Source organism: Barbus barbus (assembly GCF_936440315.1).
Source record: "Barbus barbus genome assembly, chromosome: 23".
Lineage (NCBI taxonomy): Eukaryota > Metazoa > Chordata > Actinopteri > Cypriniformes > Cyprinidae > Barbus > Barbus barbus.
The window spans coordinates 16,209,145-16,237,006 of record NC_136751.1 but is presented as its reverse complement, the minus strand read 5'-3'; the positions used below and the strand labels follow the sequence as shown (position 1 = coordinate 16,237,006).

Genomic DNA, 27,862 nt, shown 5'->3' with positions numbered 1-27,862 from the left:
TAAGTAGTTGTTCAGCTGATTAAAAACTACCTTTTCAATAATCTTACCTATGAAAGGAAGATTTGATATGGGTCTATAGTTGCTCAACATGGTGTTATCAAGATTGCGCTTTTTCAGAAAGGGCTTAACAACTGCAGTTTTGAGGGAGTTTGGAAAAGTCCCAGAAAGAAGTGAGGCGTTCACCACTTCTAAGAGATCAGCTTCTAAACAGTTAAGCACATTTTTGAAAAAGGATGTGGGAAGTGTGTCAAGATAGCAGGTTGAAGATTTAAGGTGCTGTACTATTTCTTCCAAAATTTTGTTATCAATTTTTTTAAAAACACACATAGTCACTTCTTTTTGAAATTGCGGTCGAATCTGTGTGACCTCTGCATAACTTGAGGATGTGCCAATCTCCTTTCTGATATTATTGATCTTCTCAGAAAAGAAGGAAGCAAACTCATTGCATTTGCTCGCACGCAGCCAGTGAAAAAACACCAGCTGCGTGCAACACGGAGCAAAACAAAACAAGAAAAAGCACGCGGCCAAAACCGAACTGCGTGCCGAACAAAACACACACACACAGAGGAGCGCACGGCCCGAGCGAACTCGTAATCGCACGCTCCCCAGCAAGAACAAACCTGGAGCCTGAGTGTCCGAACCCCGACACGAAACCAGAACAGAGTCTGAACAAGACAGGAGTGCCGGGATCCGAACACCACGTACCAACATGAAACAGAGCACGCAGACAAGAGAGCGCGCAGCTCGAGCACACTTGAAGCCGCGCGCTCATCAGAAAACAAGACAAGAAGGGAGTGTCAGGGCTCCGTCACAAAACCACGAATAAACTAGATCGAAGTGACAGAACCCTGACAAAAACAACTTAGAAAATGTTGCTTTGGCAACTAATTAAAAATAAAATGAGTAAAATTGATTATCTCATGAGGATTTGGAATAAAGTACTTTTTATGACATTTGATCACAAACTGACTATTCTCTCCAAAACCATTTTTTCTTCTTTATATGGGAAAAAATCAGTATAAGTTGGGAACAACATAAGTGTGAGTAAATGATGACAGGATTTTAATTTTCATAGGTGACTCTATAATTAGTCAACCGATTAACCACAGTATGTAATTATCAAGATATAAACCCCTTAAGGGTAATACAGGTCCTAAACTCCCTGTCACAATTTATATTGTGCTAATTACCCGCGGTCTGTAAATACTGTAAATGCTTATTCATCTAATTTTCCTTGCACTAGCTGCTTCCTCTTCCCCAGCCAGCTTTGTCTTTCTGTTCTGTCATGTGCAGTTGCTGATTTTAAAGTCACTTTGAGTCACTCCCTGCACTTATGAATATGCATGCTTCATTGTCTTGCATGGCTTCAGCTCTGTGAATAGAATGCATACAGAAATTTACCATTTAGTGCACTATCAACAATTTCGTACCATTTGGAATACATTTTCCCCATAAAGGCCATCAATTTGTATTCTATATAACCAATTACACAAACTGTTTTTATACATATACAGCTCTTCTTTTTTGGTGCTTATCTATGCGCGAGTGTTTTTGAAGACGAAGACTAGTTCATGCGTTTTTATCCCCTGCAGCTTGTGTGGTTCATTGTTGTCCTCATGGGGTTCATAACACAGAGTGAATGTATGGGTCTGTGCTTATCCTGAGGGCAGCAAGGTTACATAACCAGTCTACCTCTCTCTGCTCAACTCCTTCCTGCCCCTGTTCTCAAAGCTGGAGAGAGATTTTCAACGTGGGAGCAGAAGACGACAACATTCCAGTTTTCAAGAAGAATATCTTAATGGTTTAAAGTGCACGTAGATCTCAGTTTGCACTTTGCAGCACTCCTCTTTCACTTTCCTTCCTTAACGGATAGTTTTACACAGCCTACGGTGTCACATCATTCTCCTGGAGTGCCTTACTAAACTAGTAGTTGTATCACACACTCTTTAGAGGGTTACGGATCATTTACCGTAAGCCTCACACAAGAGAGAATGTTTACTTTGGTATCTGGATGTAGATTTTTGGTATTGAGTGACTCAGATGGGCGGCCGAGTGTCTGTAATCTGTACTAATCCTATATGTAAAAGAAAGTTTACCGCGGTAAATTATGCTCAGCCAGCAAACTCACCCCATATGCTGGTAGAAAGACACGGCCGAGCGTCAGAGCGCTTTTCACTGATTCTGCGATGAGCTTCTAGATATCGGTACGAAGGTGGGAAAGACCCAGGCTACTGAGCTCAGCAAACTTCGGCTTTTGTATTTCTGTTATGGCTTCTAACTCTGGGCATTTGTGCTTTGTGTTGCGGGCTGTTTTGTGGTCTGGCGTGTTGTTTTGTGCTCTTCCCTCCCTCCTGCTGTTTGTTTCTGTCACCTTCTTATCTTGATGGTGCTGACAGTCCTTAAATTATACTGACAATTTCCCAGTATATATCCTAAACAGGAAAAGCTTGTAGGTGTTGGTTCAGGTGACCAGTCATTGTCCTTTATTTGCTGAACTATGTCCTTCTTCTGTTCCCATTGGTGGGCTTCCTGCCTGTGATGAGTGACTGACAGTCCAGAAAGGCTCTGAGACGCATTCAGCATCATCCATAAATAGGTACACTTTTAACTCTACAGTTTCTCTAACTTAACCTCTGGCATGTGCAAACTCCTTGGGAATGTTTGTGACCTTTCTCACTGATATTATTTACTCTTTTTGAGATGTGATGTGTGAAATTATTCTATTCAGAAAACGATAACCATTTGAGTATATTTGAGGAGTCTTATTCATTTGCATATTAGACCAGGAAAAGTCATGGAAATAAATGGAAAATAGAATATTGGCACACTAAACTTAGTTAAATTCCAAGTATCCTGTACATATATTTATGTACACATATTTATTGTTTACTTTCAAGTTGCTTGCAATAAACAGTCTTAAATAGTTTAGCTGCTTTTCCATCATCAGGCCAAACCTTACTCATTGCTTTCATGAAAGACAAATTGAAGTGTTTTCAATAATTATTCACACAGCTCTTTGTCATGTAGTGAAATCACAATGTTTAGAGTCTGTAAAGCTAAATGTCATTATAAAGTTTGTCATATGCCATTTGACGTGCACTGTAGTTCAAGTCTTCAGAAGTTATTGGGGAAAAGAAAAGAAGTAATTATCCACTGAAAACTGCCCTTGGCTATGTGAATGGCATAAGATGCCATTTGATTATTGCATGTCTTGTAAGCAAGTTTGAATACATGGAAGTATAAATTAAATATGAGTGCTATGACAGGATTTTTTTAAACGTACATTTCTGTCCGTTTGTCACATAAAGCTGTTGACTTTAGAAGGCATGGAATGGACTAGTTTTATTGTGCATTTATGTTCTTTATGGTACTTTACAGCCCCTGGTCACTGTATACTTCCATTGTAAGGAAAAGAGCAGCAAGCACATGCATCAGAATATCACTTTGTGTGTTCTGTGGAAGAACGACAGTCACTGGTTTGAAACGGCATGAAGAGGAATAACTAAAGACGCTATGAAGAGACATGTGTCTCATTTGTCTGAAGAAATTAGATAGGGGTTACTTGAGTGGATGTTTTGGCTGGGTATTTATCATCTAGTCATCTGTAGTGGTCCCCTGCATGATTCAAACCGGTCAGCCATCTGTCTGTGTTTTAAAGCCTCATTGCAGAGCTTTCTCTCAGTGGACAATTAAAACACAGGCAGCAGCTTAGCACCTCACTGCTTGCCTTTAATGAGCTAGTCATGTAAACACGCGTGTCTTCACGGCGCTGTGTATTTTGTGTTGTGCTTTCTGCTCACACTTTGAGAGAAAAGAAATTAATTAGTGAAGAAATGAGATTGGATGTCTTTAATGAACCATAGTTGTCTCATTTTATGTACAGTAGTTGAATGCAGCATAAGTTACTCTCTCTGAATCTATGTTTAATGAGGAAATTGCAGGCTGAGTTCATGTTAATTACAACAGTGTCTGTGCTGTTTTGTTGTACAGCAGTTTGCCTGAGTATTTTATTTTAGTTATAAGTAAAAATATAAAAATACAAAATATATAATATAATATATATATATATATATATATATATATATATATATATATAAGTGTTATATTTATTATTACTATTACATAATACTATTATATAATAGTTATATAGTAGAATTATTATACAATTGGATAATTGTATAATGATTTTAATCATTATATTTTTTATTTTTACTCAATTATAGCATAATATCCGTCCTTTTTCCAAACCGCTTATCCTATGTAGGGTCACAGGGATATAGCGTCTTGAGCCTATATTATATTATAATATTAGTAATTAGTAATTATTATAATATATATAGCAATGGTAGTTTTTTTTAGCAATGCATTTTAATAACATGCAATTTGTGCAACACTGATATTTTATATATATATATATATTATAACTTATTCATAGTAGTTGTCTTTTTATTGTATATACTTTAAAAGAAATATGGGGGTAAAATGTATTATTTATTATATGTTTTATTTTTACCATGTATTATTATATATTTTATTATATTAACAATTTATTTTAGTAACATAATTTGCGCAACACAGACACTGTGATAATATAAACATAACAGCAGTAATCTTTATATAAATAAACTTGTCTCTGCTAATACTGTATGACTTTTACCTGACTTAAATGTGTACTGTCTTTGGTTTACTTTTATTGGGTGGTGTGGTGCTTATTGTAACAGATCTGACCTTTAGTCTTTTCGTCTGTCCTGATCCATATAGTTTTTCCTGTATCCTTGATTACATAGCTGAAAAGTTATGTTTAATCGGTGTGTATATGTGTTTCTTATCAGAGTGTGGCTTTGGCTTGATCAGCATTTACTGCTTTATTCATTCTGACTTCCTCCTGTATCTCATCAGTGTGTCTGCTGTGTTGCATTCATCCACGCCTCTAATTATCATGCTGAAATCTCAGATGCTCCTCTGGCCAGTACTTCTCTGCTGATGCAGTGTTTCTTCTTTTCCCCGGGTGGACTGATTTTAGTGCTTTCTCTCTTGCAGGCTACACACACAGGGATGCGCTCCTACATTTACAAACAGAGCTCTGTGATTGGCTCGCAGGCGGAGCACACTGGGATGAGGACGTACTATTTCAGTGCGGACACACAGGAGGACATGAATGGCTGGGTCAGGGCCATGAACCAGGCTGCACTGATGCAAACCCATACAGTGAAGAGGTCAGTGAGTCACAAAACTTTACCAAAACATTTTCTTAAGGCCAGAAAAATATCTAAACATCATTAAAACAAGAATTTACTTCAGATTGTTTCACAGAATGTATCTTTAGCATTTGTCTTGTACCAAGATATATTTTAAACATAACTCATAACATCATAACATTTAGAGCTAAATTTAAGATTTATGAACGTGAATTGCACATAAAATCTCCATCCATGTGGATTACACAGTTTTGACAATCTAATAAACTAGAAGTGATTCATATTTGTTAGGCATAGATAACTGAAATTGGTACAATTTCTGCAATAGTATGGGAAAACTCTTCTGCAAAACTTACATTACACATCAGGTTTATATATTTATAATCAATAAATCCAGTTTGTTACAGTCTCATACATTTGAACTAACAACTGAAGATTGCTTGTTCCACATCTAGCCATATTTTAACCATGTTCATACCTTTTAACTGAATAACTGGAGTTGTTTTCACAATGAACAGATTTATGCTGAATGCTGATTCTAAGCCAAAAAATTATTATATAAATAGAATCAGAGTTGCAAATAGTAATAAACTGTGCCATGATGTTTTTGAGTGCAGAACTCATACTTGTTTCATTTATGTATGACCGACAAGAAAAATAGCTTCTAGTCAAAACAAAGTGAAATCAAAAAGTTCTGATTTAGGTATAATATTTTCTTAATTTCTATCTATTTTACGCTAAAAATATGAATTTTGTGTGATTTAATGTTAGTTTGCAGCTGTTTTCTGAAGTGTGTGTTTGTGTTTAAAATGCACTGTCAAATGCAGTTTGACAAGTCTGTGTCAAGGGACGTTGTGAGTCTGTAAGTGTTTGCCGGGCGTCAGTCTTGTTGATTGACAGCGATGCTGCAGTGTGTCTTGCTCTGCCAGTACAGAAAACTAGACGGGTACTGAGTAGTGACTCAGCTTTCTGTCTCTCTGTTGTCTGGGCCGGCCTCACTTCCTTGAGAAAGTCACAGGGCCCAAACTCAGCTCAGATGTGGGCTGAGTACTCAAACAATCAAAATGACAAAATACTCATCCTTAGTTCAGATACTATAAACATAAATAGGAAAAATCTGGAGTCACACTGTTTTTAAATACAGCGTGAATGCAGGCTGTATAAACATGTATGATTTAGACCATCAATACTCTCCTTTGACATGCATGTCACCCAATTTCAGCCATAAAAGATTGAATAGTCACCACTGGTGATGTCGTTAACCAAGGCAGCAAATTGGGATCACGGCAGGAACTTTGAGTTGTCATAGCAGCCCAACACTAATGAGACTAGTATCAGCTTGAGCTGGCAGTCAGCGAGGCAGAAAATTAGTCCAGGATAAAAACGCCATTCTGAGTCATTTCTTTTCATAACTTCATGTAGAGACTCATAGAGTGGCTTTTCATTCTCATAGATGCCTTTATGTTTGTGTTTTCCCTTTCTCCTTTCTCCTTTGCCATGCTTACGCCTTGCTGTTTCATGTCCGACTGTAGGAATGTGGGTTTCATGTTTTCTGATATCTCTGTAGGCTTTGTTTTGGTCCAGCTTATTTGCACATATTTGTGCGAATACTCTGAGTAAATTATCTGCAATACGCCCACGTTGTTCAATTGCACAAACCTTTTAGTACCCTTTATTTGGGTAAATCATAGCTGAACAGTTTAAAATTGTAGAAGTAAATGGGTACTTGTACAGTACTTTAAATCTTAGAAGTATATTTAAAAATATTGTACTGCTAGATAATGTAATATTAAATTAAAGGCCACTTAACTGTACTTACAGAATATAATTTCACACACTTTATAAATGGGTAACACTATATTTGAAGGTGTTTTTGTTACACGTTACATGTACTTACTATTATAATAACAATAAAGTATGCATAATTACATGAAAGTAACCCTAAGCCAAACCCTAACCATATATTAAGTACATGTAGTTCATTAATATGACTCAGTACCTAAATGTATAATTACACTGTAACAAGGACACCTTAAAATAAAGTGTAACCTATAAAAGTATTGTACTTAGTCAAATTAAATATGCTTGTTGGCATATTCGCCAGTACACTTTCACCATATTTCGAAGACAATAGAATTAATTGTCCAATAAGAAGATGTAATTAAGTACTACTTTAGTGGGCTAAAAGCACTCTAAAGTTCAGCTTATTGCATTTAATATAAATTTAAACTATAATACATTATCATGTAATTGCAATTAACATGCAACTGTGTGTCTTAAGTACATACATTTATTATTTCCATTAACACACCTTTATACAAACCCAAAGCAACTTTAAGATAAGTACAAGTGGAAATATAACACGCAATACCTTTTTTGTAATCCATATTAAGAAAGCCTACTAGAACTAGAACTTTCAAGACCCAACTCTATTCTTGTGAAGCATAATGACTCTGAATAAATGGCAAACTGAAATGTAATTGTTACGTTTCCTCCAGGCAGGCAGAACAAGACACGGGTAGACAGGATTATCAAAAACGACAGGTTTAATAACATAGAACTAGGAACTTGTAACATAAATAATAACCGACATCGACTGAACCAAATGGGGACTTTAAATAGGCTGTAAGTGACGGGGATTAACTAATAATGATTTGATGAGGTAACTGATTAAACAAGCTGGGAACTAAAACCAAATAAGGAAACTCAGGAACAGACAGAAAACCCAGAAAAGTACAAAACTAAGTCCAGACATATAACAGTAATGTTATTCATTCTGCCAATACAGTCTGAATCAAAAATGGTGGCACACTATATTGCATCTAACATCCTTGATCCTTGCATATCATGATGTCCTTCATGTGGTGTGAAAGAACCAGTGTTTGTCTGGGCTGTGTATGCATGAGTTGATCAATGATTTAAATTTCAGTTTAAAATAGTGTACTGCTTCAGAAGACCCATTTGTGCTGCTACATTTGCAAGAATAGCAAATCATCCAAAAATGAATAAATATACTTAAAAAAAAACTTTCAGAAAGTGATGGTTAACATCTCGCATAACACTAAAACCCATCAATTAAATCAATGTGTATTCTACTTACTTCACTTTAGGCCCGTAGTATTGCAGCTATCCTGAAGACTTTGATATCCCAGCACTCCACGCTGCCTTTGCTCTGAAAAGATTGATTTCAAAAACACATGCAAGTAACGTTATGAGTTTAGTCAATTCAAAAATGTGAGGAGCAAATATCAGTCTGAAATAGTAAATAACGTTAGCAAAACAGCCATCATAAATGCTCCTCGAGCCACTTTGTTTACTTAGTGAACTTAATTAGCGAACTTAATTAGCATCACATGGATATGCTAGATGAAACTGACTGTAATATAGTGAATGTTGTGGGTTTGTCTTACCTGTTGCTTTAGTTTCAGTGGCGCGAGTGTCGGTTACGTTAGATCTGTCAGCCGTCTTCCTGGTTTAAAAGATCACCGGACTTGTTTGAGCTGGTTAAAATAATAGGATACGAAAATAAATCATAAGCATTCAAAAATGCTTTAAATAGGAATAAAGAAGCTTGAAATGCTTACCTTTTCTGTTTCATGACTCTTTGAGTTTGAGTGAGCTCAGCTCAGCTGTGATTGGACGGGCTGAAGTCACGCGACTGACTAGAAAACGGCCGCGGTTTTTGAATCTTTTTAGGAAACTCACTAAAAATATATATATTGCCATAGCCTAAGTAAACGTTATTACATTAAAATTTATTACATTTATTACATTAAAAAAGGCTTAATGTAGGCGAAATATGAAAGATTTATGTACACTGAAAAAAAAACAAAAAAAAATTTAAGGTAAGTGGTTGCAAACTATTTATTTTAGCTACATTTAAATAACAAAGTGTTGAAAATGAGTCAACTAAATTAGTTTATTTAAATGTCGCTAAAATAAACTGATTGCAACCACCTTAAAAAAAGTAGTAAATCCAGTTAATAATTTTCCCAGTGAAATATAGTAAATATTAATAAATATATAAATATTAAATAGGCTATATTTACTATTATTTATGTATTTATTTGATTAGCTTTTAAATAGTTATAATAACCTATACTCTATAAACATATTTTGTCCAAAAACATTATTTAAAAGAAAAGAAAAAGGTTGTTTCCAGTCTGTTCAATGCAGTCATGTTTGAACAGGAAACCTGATATATGGTGTTAAATCAAAAGCAATTGTTTAAATAAAGTAAACAGCATCAAAAATCTTTTTTTTTTTTTTTTTGTGAGCAGTGTTCCTTTATAATTCCTGTAATAACATGACTCTTAAAGAGAGAAACAAATCTGTTAAAATTATGACCCTGGTGGCTTTCAGGTGTGAGGATGGGGCATCTTCTGCATCCACCACAAACAGATTCTGTATTTTAGCTAAAGTGCGTGGAGGTAAATATATCCTGAACATTTACATAGTGTCTCATTATGTATTTGCTGTCCATCGACAATCACTCAAATGGAAATGTGTAATTATTAGGTCTAAGGACAAACTGTATGTCATTCCACTTCCGAATCCAAGCAATATTGAAAGAGACCAAAAACTCTTGGGGAACGACTTCTGCAGCGTTATACAGATATCAATGCCAATTGTTGTTTTTCAGCTTTATTTCTCCATAAAATTTATAATGATATATTATAATAATGCAGTGATATAATATTAATGCAGAGTGAGTGAACTTCAGTTTTTGGCCATGCAGTATAGACTGTGCACTTTATAATGCATTCACTATTTATTTGCTTTATTTATTTGTTTTATTACTTTCTGAAAGCAAGTAATGAAGTGAATTCCAAACTACAACTTCAGGTTATTTAATAATATACTTTAAAAGTATACTTTCAGTGCTTTGTTAAGAACAGCATACAGTTAAAAAAAATTCATAAAATATATTTAAGGAAAGTGCAAATAAATATGCTTATAAAAAATAAACAACTTTCAATTCAAGTATATTTTTGTAAAACATAGTTTTTAGAAAATATACTAAATTACAATTATTTTAAAGTGTGTTAAAAGTTGTATTGTGAAAATAGGCAAAAGCATGATGCTAATATACTTTTTATATATTTAAAGAGTACATTTTTTGTTAGTATATTTGCAATGTATTATTAAAACAGGGAATATATTACCAATACAATATAGTATACTTTTTTTCACTAGGGTGCTGATATAAAAATTATAATTAAACTTTAGTTGGAGCATAATGCACATCTCTTAATATTTAGCCTGAAATGTGTTTTAATGTCATTATTGATCAGGATTGTATGATCTTTGAATAATATCGTTCTTTAAATGCAAGATATTTAAATTGTACCTGAAATATACTTGCAGTAGTTCCATGTTTTCAGTATATCTTTAGTTGGACTTCAGCACTACTTCCCCACAATTAAAGTGCATAAGTATTCAATTAGTTGTTCCATTTTAGCAGACTTTAAATATGCCAGTTTAGTATAGTAAAAGTACAATCGCAGGGTATTTTTATTAAGTACATATTTATGTAAATGTATTTGTAGTATACTTGGAATGAAGTAAATGTATTTCATATACATATGTATTTTTCACTAGGGAAAGTATACTTCTTTCTCACAAGGGACTGAATGTTATCTAAATATTAGAATAAATGCATCTCTTCTCAATCAGTACACAAACAAACAATTACATCTCTTAAGTACCGTAGATATTATCAGGCCTAAAGGAACAGCTGTTCATGTAAAAATGCAGATGGAGTCTGTTGTAGATTTTGAGTGTGTCTGAATGCAAAGAGCCACTAGAGGCTATTTCTTTTTAGTCTGTGCAGCTTGGATATTATTAGTCTGACTGTAGAGTGAGCTCCAGTAGATAGCCAAGCTCCCAGCGGCCATGTCTTCTCCAAATGTAGATTCACTGAGGGCCTGATTTAATCATGTCATGTTTAGACTGCTATATACGGACAATTTGAAGCTGGAATTAATTTCACTTGGTGATACTGAATCATTTTTCATTTCACAGTTCTTGTTAGAAGAAACCAAGCATTTAGTATTTGAAAAGTTCAACAGACTATGTAGTGCTCATTGTAGTGGAAAGACTTTGCTTATAACTGATATTTAACCATTAAATGTGAGTGGTGCTTGTGCAAACTTCACTTCTGCAGTGCTATATTCTTGTAGGCTCTTGCCAGGGTGTTACTTTTTAGCTATTATCATATTTAGTCAACCTTGTCCTGTTTTTGTTTAGTCTAGTTTTAGTCAATGAAAACTTAGTCACATGTTCATCATGCTGTATAATGGTTAAACTGATACAAAATTATTTTTGCTCAAAATTATTATCGTAATGATTGTTGTCATTTGAAATATTTATTTTTACATTTCAGGTATTTTGCTTTCACCAATAAGCACAAACCAACAGAATGTGAACTTATACACATGGTTTATTTGACCTCATCTAGTGTATTTATTATAGGCTAATTAATATAGAAATTAATATCAAAGGCTTGGATATACACTCTCTCTGTCTACATTATAAAAACTGGTTAAAAGGAACAAAAAATATTATATTCCTAATAGTAATTCCAATAATTCCTAATTGCAATCATGTTTCTCTATTAAAACAACAGTTGAGTTTTATTTAATATATATATATTTTTTTTTTGGTGTTTTCAGATCATAGTCAGTGCTTCTGCGATGAAGAGTGAATGCGTGCACATGGTTGCCAGATTGCAAAAATTAAGCAAAACACAGGGAAAATGTATCTTGTTATCTGGCAACTGCACACATGAAAGCTCACATAGTAAGCACATACAGCAGTATGTGTAATACTGCTGTATGTGCTTAATAATAATATTTTGTCTCGTTTTTTTTTTTTTTTTTTGATGAAAATAGAGATTTTTGCATAGTTTTATTTTTAAAAATGCATTGTAGTCTTGTCTTTTATCGTCAACGATTTTGCATGTTGATGTAGTCATAGTTATCGTTTATTGACCTTATTGTCATCTCGTTTTAGCCATGGGGGAAAAAAGCTCATCAACAAATATTTTTCGTCATAGTTTTCGTTAACAAAATGAACACTACTGTGGGGTTGGTCAAGCTGTGCCTTTTTCTGCTACAGTGATTGATATCTTTAGTTTAATGAGCAGATTCCCTCACGTGTAAAGGCTGGGTTACTGTATGATCCAGACTCCATGCTGTGGAATGGTGTTAATTTAACAGACCTGACATGTGATCTGGCAGCATGATAACAGCACCATATAATAGACTCATAAAACCTCACTGACCTTTGCACATGTCATGTTTTTGCCGCACAGAGACGAGTCGGATCATCCAGACCAAGTGAACATTTCTGAGAAACTCAAGCAGCAGGCTGTTCCTCAGACCAACCACATCAACAGCTACATCATTCCAGAACCCGAGGTCATCCAAAGTGACGGGCTGCTAGAGGAGAAGCAGGAAGGATTTGCTGGAGAAGTGGAGATTCAGGTTGCTCCAAGAGAGATGGAGCCAGCAAGGGGTAAATCTCCAGCAGGCAGGATAGTGGAGGTGGAGGTTTTAGCTCCAGGGCCGACACCAGCATCCCAAGTTCCCTCTCGAGCTCCTTCCAGGGCCGTTTCGACCCCGCCAGTGCTGAGGAACGGTACGCCCATAGAACAGAATGGCATGCCTGGGTATCAAAGGGGGCCTACACCGTCTTCTCAAACTCCTGTTCAGGTACAGAGGAGGAGTGCACTGGAGAAGGTGGAGAACTGGGTCAAAGTACAGAAGGAAGAACGCCAGGGGTGAGTAGTTACATCAGTTTCATATTTTTATACGGGCGAAATTCAAATGATTATATTTTTCTTACTGTTTGTGCCATGTAATGATATAGCAGAAGTAGTTATAGTAGTATGGTGGTATGCTTCTCCGACTTCAGTCACAGACACACTGTACAGAGAGTAGTTAGGAGTCAGATGTTACTGTGAAGAGTCATGGGATGTATCGCCCCCAAGTGGTTGAAATCTTAATAACTCATCATGACAGAAAACAGCACCCAAATATTCATTTTTTCAAGTATACATGAAATGCCCTTCACAATTCATTTTACTTTTCTAATGTGAAATACTTATGATCAAATTTCAAGACAAGTCTTGCACTTTGTTTATTTTAAGCATCAGGATGTGCTTGAGTTGTGAAAATTGTGAAAGTTGGAAAAAAACATTTGGTGAAACAAGACATTTTATGTTCTTTAGAATAAAATAAACCAATCCATCAGTAAGACTAGGATTGTTTAATAAAATAAATACATTGCAATTTAAAAGTTATGGGTCAGATAGATAGATAGATAGATAGATAGATAGATAGATACATAGATAGATAGATAGATAGATAGATAGATAGATAGATAGATAGATAGATAGATAGATAGATAGATAGATAGATAGATAGATAGATAGATAGATAGATAGATTTATTTATTTATATGTTGAAAGATACTGAAGACTGGTGTAATGGCTGTTTAAAAATTTATCTTTGCCACCACAGGAATAAATTACATTTAATTTTCACTTCTATTTTAATATATTAAAATTAAAAGACAGTTATTTTAAATTGTAGTAATATTCTAGTTTTACTATTATTACTGTATTTTTAATCACAAACTGTAGCCTTTGTGAGCATACTAGACTTCATTGAATAAAAATCCCAAACTTTTGAACGGTAGTGTACATAGTATATATATAATAAACATAGCATAAATTCAATTTATGTTTAAATTTTTATTCATTTAATTTCACTTTAATTTTGAAATCGACTTTAGTGACCCTGAATATCCATCCTTTTTGTCCAAATAAAACATTTAAATTTTTTTTTAAAATAACAAATAATTTGGTTATCACAGGTTTGTTTCTACTGATGGCACAATCCCACGTCGGACCCCTCCCATTCATCCGAAGTACGGCACAATAGACAAATACCAGTCTTTACCAAAGACCGTGCAACAAAGCCCACCAAGTGCTCACCATCAGTTGTCCAGTGAGTACAAATATTCCCATGACCGGCTTAATCACTTCCAGATGACCCACGGCCACAGCCAGCGCCCTGCGATGCACGACAACACTGTGTGGCAGCTCTTCGAATGGCAACAGAGACAGCAATATCGCCACGGCAGCCCCACCGCCCCTGTGTACACTCCTGCTCCAGACTACTCCACCGCCGTATCCTCCACCAGAGTCAACTCAGATGTTGCTCGCTCCATTTCTGTACCTCCGACCCTGGCAGACATCCCTCCACCGGGGCCTCCTGGACCCAGACTGCTGTCTCCACGCAGACTCCACACTCCTGCAGAACGGGTTACAGTCAAACCTCTGGAGGACAGGTCCACCGTGGAGGTACCACCATCAAACTCTCCTCACCGTCTACGCTCCCATAAGGTCAGTAAGTGACTAGAACAACCACCCTGTTTATCCATAACATCACAATCCACAGTAGTAGTAGTTACAAAAAAGTCTGTGGGATTATGGAGGATTTTTAAGTACACTGTACTATTCAAAAGTTTGGGGTCGGTAAGATTTTTAGTATTTAAAAAAAAAAGTATCTTACGCTCACAAAGATTGTATTTGATTTTCAAACTTACAGTAAGAGCAAAAATATTGTTAAAAATGATTACAATTTAAATCATTTTTCATTTTAATACATACTAAAATATAATTTGGTGATGGCGCAGTGGATAAGACACATGCCTTTGGTGTGAGAGACCCGGGTTCGAATCCACTGTGAGACACCAATGTGTCCCTGAGCAAGACAATTAACCCCTAGTTGCTCCAGAGGCGTGCGACCTCTGACATATATAGCAATTGTAAGTCGCTTTGGATAAAAGCGTCAGCTAAATGAATAAATGTAAATGTATAATTTATTTCCATCATAGGACAGAATTACATTTGAAAATATATTAAAATAGAAAACAGTTATTTTAAATTCTAATAATATATTACTGTTTTTACTGTGCTTTACTGAATAAATAAATGCAGACAACCCCAAACTTTTGTAGTGTAGATAGTATTATTATAGTGTTCTATGTTGACGAGCACTTCTTTTTTTTAATTAAGTATATTTAAATGTGTTGATCTCTTTGATTCTGCAGTCAGCCACAATAGAAAGACGCTCAATGCTTCCATCCAGCTACATCACACATACAGTCAGTGCACCCAGCCTGCATGGAAAAACAGTAAGACATCTTTTTTTTTCCCACACAACTTTGGAAAAATATTAAGAAATTACAAATACTTTTACATTACATTTTTCAGTTTAGTTCATCTCTTTTGTGCTGCTATTAACGAGTCTGTAAGATATCAGCAATCAAAGTGGCATAAAATGAATGACACCCAAAAAACCTATGCTGGTGGAGCCAGTCCTCGTCTTTTCATGGGTCTAATGGGCATGTACTTGTGTAAATAATCTGATCACACAACTCTTTCTCTGCCTTGATCGTACCCTCACAACCTGCGGTCCAGCCGGAGGAGCTCACCCTTCTCCTCATCCAGTTACGGAGACACCAAGCCATGATGGCAGGTGTGCGCAACAATGCGCTGGCCCATCTCCAGCAGTTGTCTCGGGTGAAGGTCAGGGCTCGGCCTGCCTAGCTAGCACCTCTCATTACTAGCGTGCCTCTGCTGCTGTTATTTACCCGCCTGGCTCTCTGTATAGCTCCCTTGGCTTTGTTACATGATGCTTCTTTGTATTGTAGCGTAGCATGGCATGTCATGCTTAGGGGCTGTATCTGGCTGTCCCACCATCGGCATGAATTGTATATGCAACTGGTCTGAGGCATTGTGCATACATGAGTATGCTTTGCTGTTGCTCCAAAGTTTGAAAATGCAAAGATCAAAAATGTTTGCATGCATAAAGTAGGTGTACCCATGAAACTTTATCTGAAGTTCTGATTTGATCTGGTTGTAGGATATGAGTAGCTTATTTCAACAGTAAAGTCATAATAAACCTGCTTTGTTGTTGGTAGTAATAATATGTGTGCAGAAGTATGTTGCTCTAAGTGTAATTACTTTGGTTTGTACTGAATGCTTTGGCATCAAGAACTGAGGTAAAGTTAAATGAATATTCAGTAACACTTTACAATAAGGTCTTATTTGTTACTGCATTAAGTAACATGAACTAACAATGAGCAATATATTTTTACAGCATTTATTAACCTTTTGAAGTGTTAGTTCATAAAAATGTTAATGTTCATGTTAGTTCACAGTGCATTCACTAATGTTAACAGATAGAACATTTGATCATTAGTAAATGTTGAGATTAACATTAATAAAGATTAATAAATGCTATAGAACATTTGTGACCCTAGAGCACAAAACCAGTCTTAAGTCGCTGGTGTATCTTTATAGCAGTAGCCAAAAATACATTGTATGGGTCAAAATTATCTATTTTTCTTTTATGCCAAAAATCATTAGGATATTAAGAAAAGATCATGTTCCGTGAAGATATTTAGTGAATTTCCTACTGTAAATATATCAAAACTTAATTTTTGATCAGTAATATGCATAGCTAAGAACTTCATTTAGACAACTTTAAAGCCGATTTTCTCAGTATTTAGATTTTTTTGTAAGTTCAAGTTCAAGTTTATTTGTATAGCGCTTTTTACGATACAAATCGTTGCAAAGCAGCTCTACAGGAAATTAAGTTTCCACAATATATTTATATATTGCAGAACCTTAATATATTTAAATTATGGCAAAATTTGGTAATTCTGTATGTTGTCTGAGCATTGGCATCCTCTGAGGTCCTCTGAGGGGTTGGCATCATCTTTTCTCAGGTGTTCGGTCATCTCAGATCATTTAAGGGTTGGATCCAGACTGAAGCTTCTGTAATTCCTAGTTACCATGGGATGTTAATCCCGTGACAGAAACAGAGAAACAAGTAGAGACATAATTAGCGTAGCTGCTGTTCCATCTAAGCAAAAATGATTTGTTCAACCCAAGCTAAAGAATACTAATAATGTACATTTGATCAGATATAACTGCAGTACAAGATTATAAGATGCATTATGTGAATGCTTGGCTAAAGAGATGTGTCTTTAATCTAGATTTAAACAGAGAGAGTGTGTCTGAACCCCGAACATTATCAGGAAGGCTATTCCAGAGTTTGGGAGCCAAATGTGAAAAAGAGTTTTGCGACCTTAGGGAGCGGGTTGGATTGTAGCGTGGTAGAAGACAAGTTAGGTACGCAGGAGCTAAACCATTTAGGGCCTTATAGGCAAGTAATAATATTTTGTAAATGATACGGAACTTAATAGGTAGCCAGTGCAGAGACTGTAAAATTGGGGTAATATGATCATATTTTCTTGACCTGGTAAGAACTCTAGCCGCTGCATTTTGGACTATCTGTAGCTTGTTTATTGAAGATGCAGGACAACCACCTAGCAGTGCATTACAATAGTCCAGTCTAGAGGTCATGAATGCATGAACTAGCTTTTTTGCATCAGAAACAGGTAGCATGTTTCGAAGCTTGGCAATGTTTCTAAGATGGAAGAATGCTGTTTTTGTAACATGGGAAATATGATTTTCAAAGGACAAGTTGCTGTCTAATATAACACCCAGATTTTTTACTTTAGAGGACGTAACAGTACATCCATCTAGTTGCAAATTGTAATCCAAGAGATGTTGTGTACTGTTTTTGGTCCAATATGTAATATTTATGTCTTATCTGAATTTAATAGGAGGAAATTATTGGTCATCCAATCTTTTACATTTTTACACAATCTATTAGCTTAGTTTAGAAGTTTCATCTGGTCTTGTTGAGATACATAGTTGAGTATCATCAGCATAACAATGAAAACTAATCCCATATTTTCTAATAATATTACCAAGGGGCAACATGTATATTTAAAATAGCAGAGGACCTAAGACAGATCCTTGTGGTACTCCATACTTTACTGGTGACAATTGAGATGACTCCCCATTTAAATGAACAAAGTGGTAGCGATCAGACAGGTAGGATCTAAACCTAATCTTAAAGCCTGCCCTTGAATACCAGTATAGTTTTGTAATCGATCTATGAGTGTGTCATGGTCAATAGTGTCGAACGCAGTACTAAGATCAAGTAATACTAGCAATGAGATGCAGCCTTGGTCTGAAGCAAGAAGCAAGTCATTTGTAATTTTAACAAGTGCAGTTTCTGTGCTATGGTGAGGCCTGAAACCTGGCTGAAATTCTTCATAGAGATCATTTTTTTGCAAGAAGGACGAGAACCTTGGATTGTTTTGGTCATTATCTATGAGTTTGCGGATATGCTCTGCCCTGGCAGCTTTTAGAGCCTGTCTATAGCTGGACAAACTGTTTTTCCACGCAATTCTAAAAACTTCCAAGTTAGTTTTTCTCCATTTGTGCGCAAGATTACAAGTTTCTTTCTTGAGAGAATGGGTATAACTGTTGTACCATGGCGCAGTACGTTTTTCTCTAACCTTTTTCAATTTGAGGGGGGCAACAGCTTCTAATGTATTAGAGAAGATAGTGCCCATGTTGCTAGTCATTTCGTCTAGTTCATGTTTATTTATGGGTACACAGAGCAGTTGAGATAAATCAGGCATGTTATTTGTGAATCTGTCTTTGGTGGCTGGAACAATAGTTCTGCCCGGACGATAACGCGGAGCCATATAACTAATATCAGTAATACGCAGCATGCACGATACAAGGAAATGATCAGTAACACCATCACTTTGAGGTACGATATCTATATCGGTAAGATCAATTCCATTATAATTAAATCTAGCGTATGATTAAAACGATGAGTGAGCCCGGTGACGTTTTGCTTGACTCCAAAAGAGTTTATTAGGTCAGTAAACGCAAGTCCTAACGCATCATTTGTATTATCAACGTGAATGTTAAAATCTCAGACAATTAGCACTTTATCAACATTGACCAATATATCTGAGAGGAAATCTGCAAATTCTTTAAGGAAATCTGTATATGGCCCTGGCGGTCTATACACAGTAGACAGAGCAAGAGATAAGAGAGATTTCTTTTGCATATCTAACAGTGTAACATTAAGCAGAAGTATTTTGAATGAGTTAAACCTCCTGTATCCTGTTTTCTGAGTAACATTGAGAATATCACTATATATTCTTGCAACACCGACGCCACGACCAGTCTGACGGGGCTCATGTTTATAACAGTAGCTTGGTGGAGTAGACTCATTTAGACCAAAATATTCATTTGGTTTAAGACAGGTTTCAGTCAGGCAGAGTACATCAAAATTATTATCTGTGATCATTTCATTTACAATAACTGCTTTGGGTGCGAGTGATCTAATGTTTAGGAGCCCAAGCTTTAAAAATAGTTTTTGTTCATTTATTTTGCGTTTTTCTGGTTTAATCATGATCAAACTTTTTCTAGTTCCTGCATTAAATTTATATTTTGACCTCGCTATTCGGGGAACAGACACAGTCTGTATAGACTGGACAATGCAAGTACTTCTATCTTTTAAGTGAGTAGAACAAAAGTCATCATAGCAGTTATTTGAGTTACACGGTCCTGACACAATGATCGTCGTCGCGGGCGATGTGCTGCGTACTGTCTCGATCAGGCTCCTGAAGTCCTTCTTCAGTGTCTCCGTCTGCTGCAGCTTGGTGTCGTTAACCCCCGCGTGCAGCACGACAGCACCGATGCAGGAAACATTGAGAACACGAACACGAACAGTGAGTGTGCACTTTACCTTCAGCTAAAGTAGCACAGACGTGCCGGACGATGGAGTCTCAGGCGATCACAGCGTTGCGTTCTGTCTCGTGGAGGGGCCGGAGGCTGCAGAGGGCGAGAGGCCGTTACCTGGGGCCTGGCTCGCGTCTTCCGCTGCTGGTGCACCCAGGGTCCGTGGCGTCCCGGCGCCAGAGTGAAGGACATCTGGGAAGATCGCGTCCTGGGTGCACAGGGTCTGTGCAGAGAAACACACGGAGTAGAGGTGGTGGGAGTGTTAGCAGCGTGCTGTATACTTACCCCGGACTTGTGAGCGTCAGCGCGGGATGTTTCCAGCGTGGCTCTCCGCTCTCTCAGCTGAGCCTGCTTCTCCACCAGGTCGCGGATCTGCTTCCCCACGGCCTCCGGCAACAGCTGCACCGAATGCAGCTCGAATGTGTCCTCACCTGCACTCAAAGGTAGACACAAATCCGCCATTTAAGCAAGTAACAGTGAAGCAATGGTAATGTGTGTGAATAGAGTATTAGCAATCCAAGCGAGATTAGCGGCAGCCACGTTGCCGATGCTAACGGGCTATAAGCTAATAGCAGACTCGAGAAATCTAAATAAAACTAGTGATAACAAGGCGCTCTGATTGGTTTTGTTTTAGATTGCTATAGGGGATATATTCACACGTTATAGAAACGAAAATGATAGTGTATAAAACTGTTTTTAAGATAGAAAATAGACAATAAAGAATCAATTTGATGGAGCTCAAACTCAAAAAACGCAGTCACAAATCAGCGCATGCATAGACTCGAAATTCCAGATTTTCAAATAGTTGTATCTCGGCCAAATATTGTCCTATCCTAACAAACCATACATCAATGAAAACGTATTTATTCAGCTTTAAGATGATGTAGAAATCTAAATTTCGAAAAATTTACACTTATGACTGGTTTTGTGGTCCAGGGTCACATTTATACTCACCCTCATGTTGTTCTAAACTTCTAAAGACCTTTGTTTATCTTCGCAAGACAAATTAAGATATTTTTTCTGACCCTGCATAGACAGCAACTGTTAAATTAAGTCATTATTTTAGTTTTCTTTGCGCACAAAAAGTATTCTTGTAGCTTCATAATATTACTGGCCCACCTCCAGCAATTGATTATTTTAACAATGTCCTTACTACCTTTCTGGGCCTTGAACATTTCAGTTGCATTGCTGTCTATGCAGGGTCAGAAAGCTCTCGGATTTCATCAAAAATATCTTAATGTGTGTTCCGAAGGTGAACGAAGGTCTTACAGATTTGGAATGACATGAGGGTGAGTAATTAATGACAAAATTTTCATTGTTGTTAGTTCATGTTATCTAATGTGGTTAACTAATGTTAACAAATGAAACCTTGTTGTAAAATATTACCAAATATTCTTTTGTTTTCAACCTAATGTCAATGTAACACACACTGTAACAAATTATTTTCTTAATCTATACTTTTGTTTTGTTTTCCTGTAAAAAAATTATAAACATCCCTAAAACAAACATAAATTTACTTGAGAAGTGAAATTACATAATACATTAATTAAGACTTACTTTGCTTCATGCTTAGGTTAAAGGTTAAAACCTATTTTTAGGTTTATGCTTAAAACAAACACTATTTGCTGCCAAAGGGAGAAAGCTTATTTAAAAATATGTTCTATGAAATATACAGTGTTTTCTCTTACTATCTTACAAAGCATTGATTCTCAAGTAAATTTACACTACTGTTCAAAAGCATGGGGCTGATGAAGAAATTAATTACATTGATCAAAAGTGAGAGTATAGACATTTATAATGTTCCAAAAGAAATAAACACTTTTGTTTTGAGCTTTCTAAAAACTAAATAATTAATTAACTAATTAATTAATCACAGAATCAGCATATTAAAATGATTTCTGAAGGCTCATGTGGTACTGATGATTGGAGTCGTGACTGCTGAAAATTCTGCTTTTAATTTGAAATTCAGTTATTTTAATTTGAAAAAAGAACATTTCACATGATTAGTGTTTTTGCTGTATTTTGATATTTAAGAAATCTTACCAACCCCAGTCTTTTGAGCGGTAGTGTGTATAGCTGTCACATGCATGTAAATGCTAACGATGTTCAACAAAGGAGTCTGTGGTATCAAGCCAGTAGTGTGATGTTTGTCCCAAAGCTGGCACACCAGGTGCATAGCCAGCTATTGCTTCAAAGCTAGTGCAGTGTTGCACTGAAGTGTGTTTTGGATAGATAGAACAACTCATTAGTGTTAACTCAAAAAGAGTAGCGGAGTGTCAGTTGAAATGTTTCCTGCTAATGTTTCCCATTACAGGCTGATGACCCATACATGGACTTGAAGAAGGACCTGGAATATTTAGATCTGAAGGTGGGACCTCTCCATTTCTTATTCCTCTTTCTTATTCCTGTCTTACCTCCTTCTTAAACCTTCTGTATTAACACACTAACACAGCACAGAAAGCTCACTTGGGGCGAGGAATCAAGAATTTGCTTTATTTCAGAAATTGATTATATTTAGTATGTTAACTTTGTGGCATAATCAGGAATTATAGAATGCTAATGGTAATAGTAATGATCCAGTCGAAGCGTATTTAAGGCTGGGCCTCCTTTGACTGTAACTGTCTATATCCGTTTGCCACAGATGAAAAGTTTAGAGCCATTGATCCTCATGGTTCACAGTGTGTTACAAACCTGCACTGCGGGGGGTTTGAGATCACTCTGGAACGTAAGCACTGTCGACATCCAGAGTGTCTGCATTCCCATTGCTTTACACGGTGCACATAGATTTGTGTTGGCACAAGCCTGGCACCTGCACGCCTATCCTCCCTGCCTTTTGTGAGTGAAATGTTGTGCTGTGGGTATGTGTGATTGGGTCAATGAGACGGCAGGTCTGGATGGGACGGGCAAGCTCAGTGCATGTGCAGGGAATGATCCACATTTAGCCAGCTGATTCTCCAGTGCATTCTGTTTCTTTCTTTATCAAACTATTTATCTCATCAATATGATATCTAGTAATTATGTGTAGCTTTCTAGATGATCTGCAGTAGAATATTCCTCGGAATGTTCCCTTACGGCCTCCAGTATCAGTGTTGGGGAAAGTACTTCTTAAATTCTTAATTTCTCATGAAACAATTATTCAGAAAGCTTACTAGCTTCACTACAAACTGCTAACAAAAAGTAGCTAACTACATTGATGGAGGCAGTTTTCAATTATATAATTATCAGATAATATGAAATAATTAAAAAGAACAAGAGTAATCTGGCACAAAATCAATAAGTAATATAATAGTATAATAAATAATATAAATTAGGCTAACAGCATCCAACTTAATTTAAAACAACAATGTAATTTCTGTACACTATCATTCAAAAGTTTTGGGTCAGTAAGATGTAAAAAGTGCAAAAGTGACAGTAAAAACATTTATAGTGTTTGCAAATGATTTCTATTTCAACTTAGTGCTCTACTTTTGAATTTTCTATTCATCAAATAATCCTGAGAATTTTAAAAATAAAATCTGTCAAAGATATTAAGTAGCAGAAATGTTTGCAGCATTGTAAATAATAAGAAATCAGCATATTACAATGATTTCTGAAGGATCATGTGAAACTGGAGTAATAGCTGCTGAAAATTTAGCTTTAAGTAAAAATAAGTTTTAAATTGTAAATTTACATTTTTAAATGAAATGATAAATTGTAATAATATTTAACAGTATTACTGTTTTATTAGGCTACATTTTAATCAAATAAACGCAGTCTTTGTGAGCATAAAAAAACATAAAACAAAAAAAGATTTGTACTGACTCCAAACTTTTGAAAAGCAGCGTAACTAAATCAAAAACAGTGCAAAAATTTTGGTATTTGCCTTTTATTGCTAAAAAATATGGAACTGCATATCACTACAAAAAGAAGACATAAAATGCTGATTTAAGTTATTTAAATATGCATCTGTAAATCTGTTTTTGTCATTTGATTTAAATGAATCATCCAGATTATTCAAATTGGCCTACCAGTTACTGTTTGATAGAAAGAAACATTTAAGTTTGACTCTTCTCGCTTGGTTCCAAGGCTGTGTGTGAAATAATGTGAAAATAAAAAGTACACTGTTTTGAAACCAGCTAAGTTGTAGCTTTGCTATTTTTAGTTAGTTCCTCCCCACACTGTCTAGTTCATCGTTGTCCAGAGCTTGGGTTTCTTTTATGAGTTTACCATGCAGCGTTTTCTGTGGAGGCTTTATTTTAGACATTGCATTTATGTCCCACAGCTGTATTCTGTTGGCATGAAGATCAAGTGAGACACCATCCTGCCATTGTGCTTCCTGAAAGCTTGTGCATGTGTGCGTTAGAAATGAAGAATACTGTCTCAAAGCTTCTCACTGTGACTTTCAGTACAGTGGCCATTGTATAGTGCTGGTCTTGCTTCGCTTGTGTTGAATAGATGTGTTTCGGTCTCTGGAGCACTAAGACAAGGAGGCTTTTTCTGTGAACTGTCTAATAGGTGAGTGGGACAGAAACTCTGAAAGGATGGCCGGCAAAGCCAGTGAAGGTGGCGGAAAGTGATGTAGATGTGAGTATAGAGGACAAATCAGTGTCTTTATTTATTATTTTATTTAGCTCAATTTCCTGGTCTGAACTGAAATGCTCCATTTCCTACTGCAGGTGACACTGAGTCGATTGTGTGAACAAGACAAAATACTGCAAGAGCTTGAGTTCAGACTCAGCGGACTTAAGGATGATAAGGTGAGGGAAATTTTACGTTTATTTTGATCTTGTTGTTTGGGTATGTCAGTGTTAGCATCTTTGTTCTTTCTTTCTAGGACAAGCTTGAGTCTGTTCTGGATGTGTCCCACCAGCAGATGGAGCTGTATAAGGATCAGCCGGCTCACGCTGAGAAGATCGCCTACCAGCAGCGACTTCTTCAAGAGGACCTGGTGCATATTCGAGCTGACATTTCTCGAGTGTCGACGGTGAGTATATTATGTGATGTAGACCTACAGTGCATCCTATATCCATTCAACCATATAATATAATATACTTCCAAAATATAATATACTTGGTGTAAAAAAAGCTTTAATTGTTCATATATTTGTATTGTTCAGGAGATGGAGAGAGCGTGGGAGGACTACAGCAGGCTGGAGCAGTCAGTGGAACAGCTGAGGGACGTCCTGCAAACTCAGATGAATCTCTGCACATCACCTCAGGTCTTTTTTCTCTCCATTTCTTAATCCGTTTTTTTTTTTTTTTAAGTGCCACTAGTGGTTAGTTGTGGTGTGAACTCCACTATTCTTTTAAATTTAAATCGATTTTTAAAACTATATCTTTATCGTTGTAGTGATCGTCCTTGGTGTGAACAGGCCTTTATTTTATTTCAAGTAATGAAAATGTTTTATATGGTTTTAGTTATAATAATCCTGGCAAGAAAAAAAATACGATATGTAGACTTTTGAATAGGTGTGGGGTTTTTTTCAGGAGAAAAATCAGTTGAGGAGGGAGCTCTGGAGGATAGAGGACGTGATGACAGGACTCAGCTCATCCAAAGAAACCTTCAAAATCACCATAGACTCAGTGAAGAACCCAGGTAAGTATGGAATAGTTAGATAGGGTTAATGAACCTACTACAGAGTTTATTCTTTTCAATATAACATTGCTATATAATTCTTGCTTTTGTGCTTCTGAATGTTTGTGTCCAGAGAGAAAACTTGTGTCTTCAGGGATCGAGTCGACAGTGCCTTCTCGGTGCATGACCCCATCCGTGGTCGAGGTGCGGTCACCCCAATGTAGTCTTACGTCCAGTCCGTTATCACTGCCCATGTACAATGAAGATCTTCAGCATCCTCACTATGTGCCAAAATGGGTATGTGTTACTTGGCTGGTGCTGTTCCAAAAATTATTGTACTGTAAGGTACTTTATACAAAAGACACTTGCTAAAGACAACTAATTAACAATATTTAATGCTTTACTTAAGTGCATAATATTGGGTTTTAGGAAGAGGATGATGCTCCACCCAGACCACCTTTGCCCCTCCTCTATGATGAGGACACACCCCCTGTTGTCCCGCCCCTACCTAAAGAAACGTCAGTCATCAGACACACTTCTGTCCGTGGCCTCAAACGACAATCTGATGAGAGGAAACGTGACAGAGAAAGCAGCTACGTGAATGGAGATTACAGGGTAATTTGAACTCATTCTGGAAGGTCATTGATATTGTAAAGTTAACAATAAACTTTACTGTTAATATCAGTGTTGTTATTGTTAACTGAAATTAAAACTATTACAATTTTTTTCAGTACTTTAAATAATGCTGAAATAAAATAAATATATTTAATAAATAGTTATATTAATTTATATAAAATATTTATATTATATTATACATATTTATTTATAATAGTTTTAACACCATCCGTGTAACCATAACATTTTAGTCTTTGCATTGTGATTGATTACTCTGCAGTTAGGATGAAATAAAATGTTTGGGCTTTAGGTGGAACTGCGGTCCTACCTGAGTGAACCAGAGCTTCCTGGAGCCGGAACAGATCAGGTAGACCCAGGCTACCTGACTCTTCAAAGAAGAGGTGAAATATTATTACAGCTTTTGATCATACAGGTTATCTTTAAGACACATGATGCTTTTAGTGGTAAAATGCCTTTTAACAAGTTGTAATACCAGTATACCTAAAAAAAAGAAAACAAACAATTTTGTGATCACCTAGGTCTGTCAGGCTCCTCATCCAGAATAAACCAGTACGGTGTGACTTCCTGTTCACTAGGGAGAGGAGATTCAGCGTTATCGCCAACAGTGAGCACCTGATTACTGTAGAACTGACACTTAATTGAACTATTTATTAATTGATAATATATTTATAATTTATACAATCATTTAATACAAAATTTAATTTATTAATATAGAATATATATATGTATGTGTGTGTGTGTGTGTGTGTGTGTGTGTATATACACACACAAATTATGTAAATTATGTACAAATTGTGTAACTTTGTGTAAAGTTAGTGTAAAATACACACACATACAGTATATATTTTGAGATTATTTCCATGTATTTCCATGTATATATTTATATTCATATAATTGATATTATATATGAACATTTTAAATGTATAAACTTAAAATTTTTCTTAAATATATACATGCATGTGTGTGTATTTATGTATACATAATAAATATACACAGTACACACACATATATTATGTAAACAAATACTTATTTTTTGGATGCGATTAATCACGATTAATCGTTTGACAGTAATATATATATATATTTATATTATTTTATATTATCATGCTTTTTTACTATTTTATTAAGCATGTATTATTTCTTATTATATATATATATATATATATATATATATATATATATATATATATATTAGATTTTATGTATTTTATTTTAAAATGTTATACATTTATAATTTATGTTATATTATCATTGTTATTTTCAAAATTATGTCATAATAAAAGTATAAATAGATGCTATACTACGTATCTGTTTATTTAATTGTAGTTTTTTTTATTTAATTATTTTTAGTCGTCCTGTAAACAGTGTAACAGTTATCCTTGTGCATTGTGGAAATTTAAAAAATATATATTTTTTAAAAAGCTGAAATTCTTCAGCCATCAATAAGTACATGTAAAATCTTGAATCCTTTTTCTGTCCCATGTAGGAGAGACCAAAGAGTGCCTTGGAGCGGCTGTGCTCAGGAGAGTCTCAGCCTGATCACCCGCTGCAGAGAGGGAGGATGAGTGTGGAGGAGCAGCTGGAGAGAATGAAAAGGCACCAGAGAGCTCTAGTGCGTGAGCGCAAACGTAACTTGGGTCAGGGTGAGCGACAGCCCATGGGCTCCCGCACCTCCACTCGACCCGTCAGCTCTGACCCAGGATCAGTACGTTACTCCCTTCCAAATAAACACAGGGACCCTCGCTATGGCCCTCCACCATAAAGCCACAAAACACAAAGC

At 36.0% G+C, this 27,862-nt stretch overlaps 1 protein-coding gene across 4 annotated transcripts in view; it reads left to right on the top strand.

The window, feature by feature from the left end:
- LOC306842846 (pleckstrin homology domain-containing family A member 7-like) overlaps positions 1–27,862 on the top strand; it is a 102,070-nt gene that overhangs the window by 68,788 nt on the left and 5,420 nt on the right. For 2 of the 4 annotated variants that reach the window (XR_013781788.1, XM_079373985.1), the window contains exons 9-23: positions 5,041–5,216; positions 12,514–12,981; positions 14,079–14,610; positions 15,321–15,404; positions 22,208–22,261; positions 24,388–24,456; positions 24,549–24,629; positions 24,707–24,856; positions 24,989–25,090; positions 25,359–25,467; positions 25,580–25,743; positions 25,876–26,061; positions 26,372–26,462; positions 26,601–26,686; positions 27,569–27,787. Coding sequence is in view for 3 of the 4 variants with exons in the window: in XM_079373985.1 (XP_079230111.1) it covers positions 5,041–5,216; positions 12,514–12,981; positions 14,079–14,610; positions 15,321–15,404; positions 22,208–22,261; positions 24,388–24,456; positions 24,549–24,629; positions 24,707–24,856; positions 24,989–25,090; positions 25,359–25,467; positions 25,580–25,743; positions 25,876–26,061; positions 26,372–26,462; positions 26,601–26,686; positions 27,569–27,787 (2,571 nt within the window). In the remaining variant the exon portion in view is untranslated. Of the gene's footprint in view, positions 1–5,040; positions 5,217–12,513; positions 12,982–14,078; positions 14,611–15,320; positions 15,405–15,690; positions 15,799–22,207; positions 22,262–24,387; positions 24,457–24,548; positions 24,630–24,706; positions 24,857–24,988; positions 25,091–25,358; positions 25,468–25,579; positions 25,744–25,875; positions 26,062–26,371; positions 26,463–26,600; positions 26,687–27,568; positions 27,788–27,862 lie in introns of all 4 variants that reach the window. The other 2 variants (XM_079373984.1, XM_079373986.1) reach the window with 2 other exon arrangements.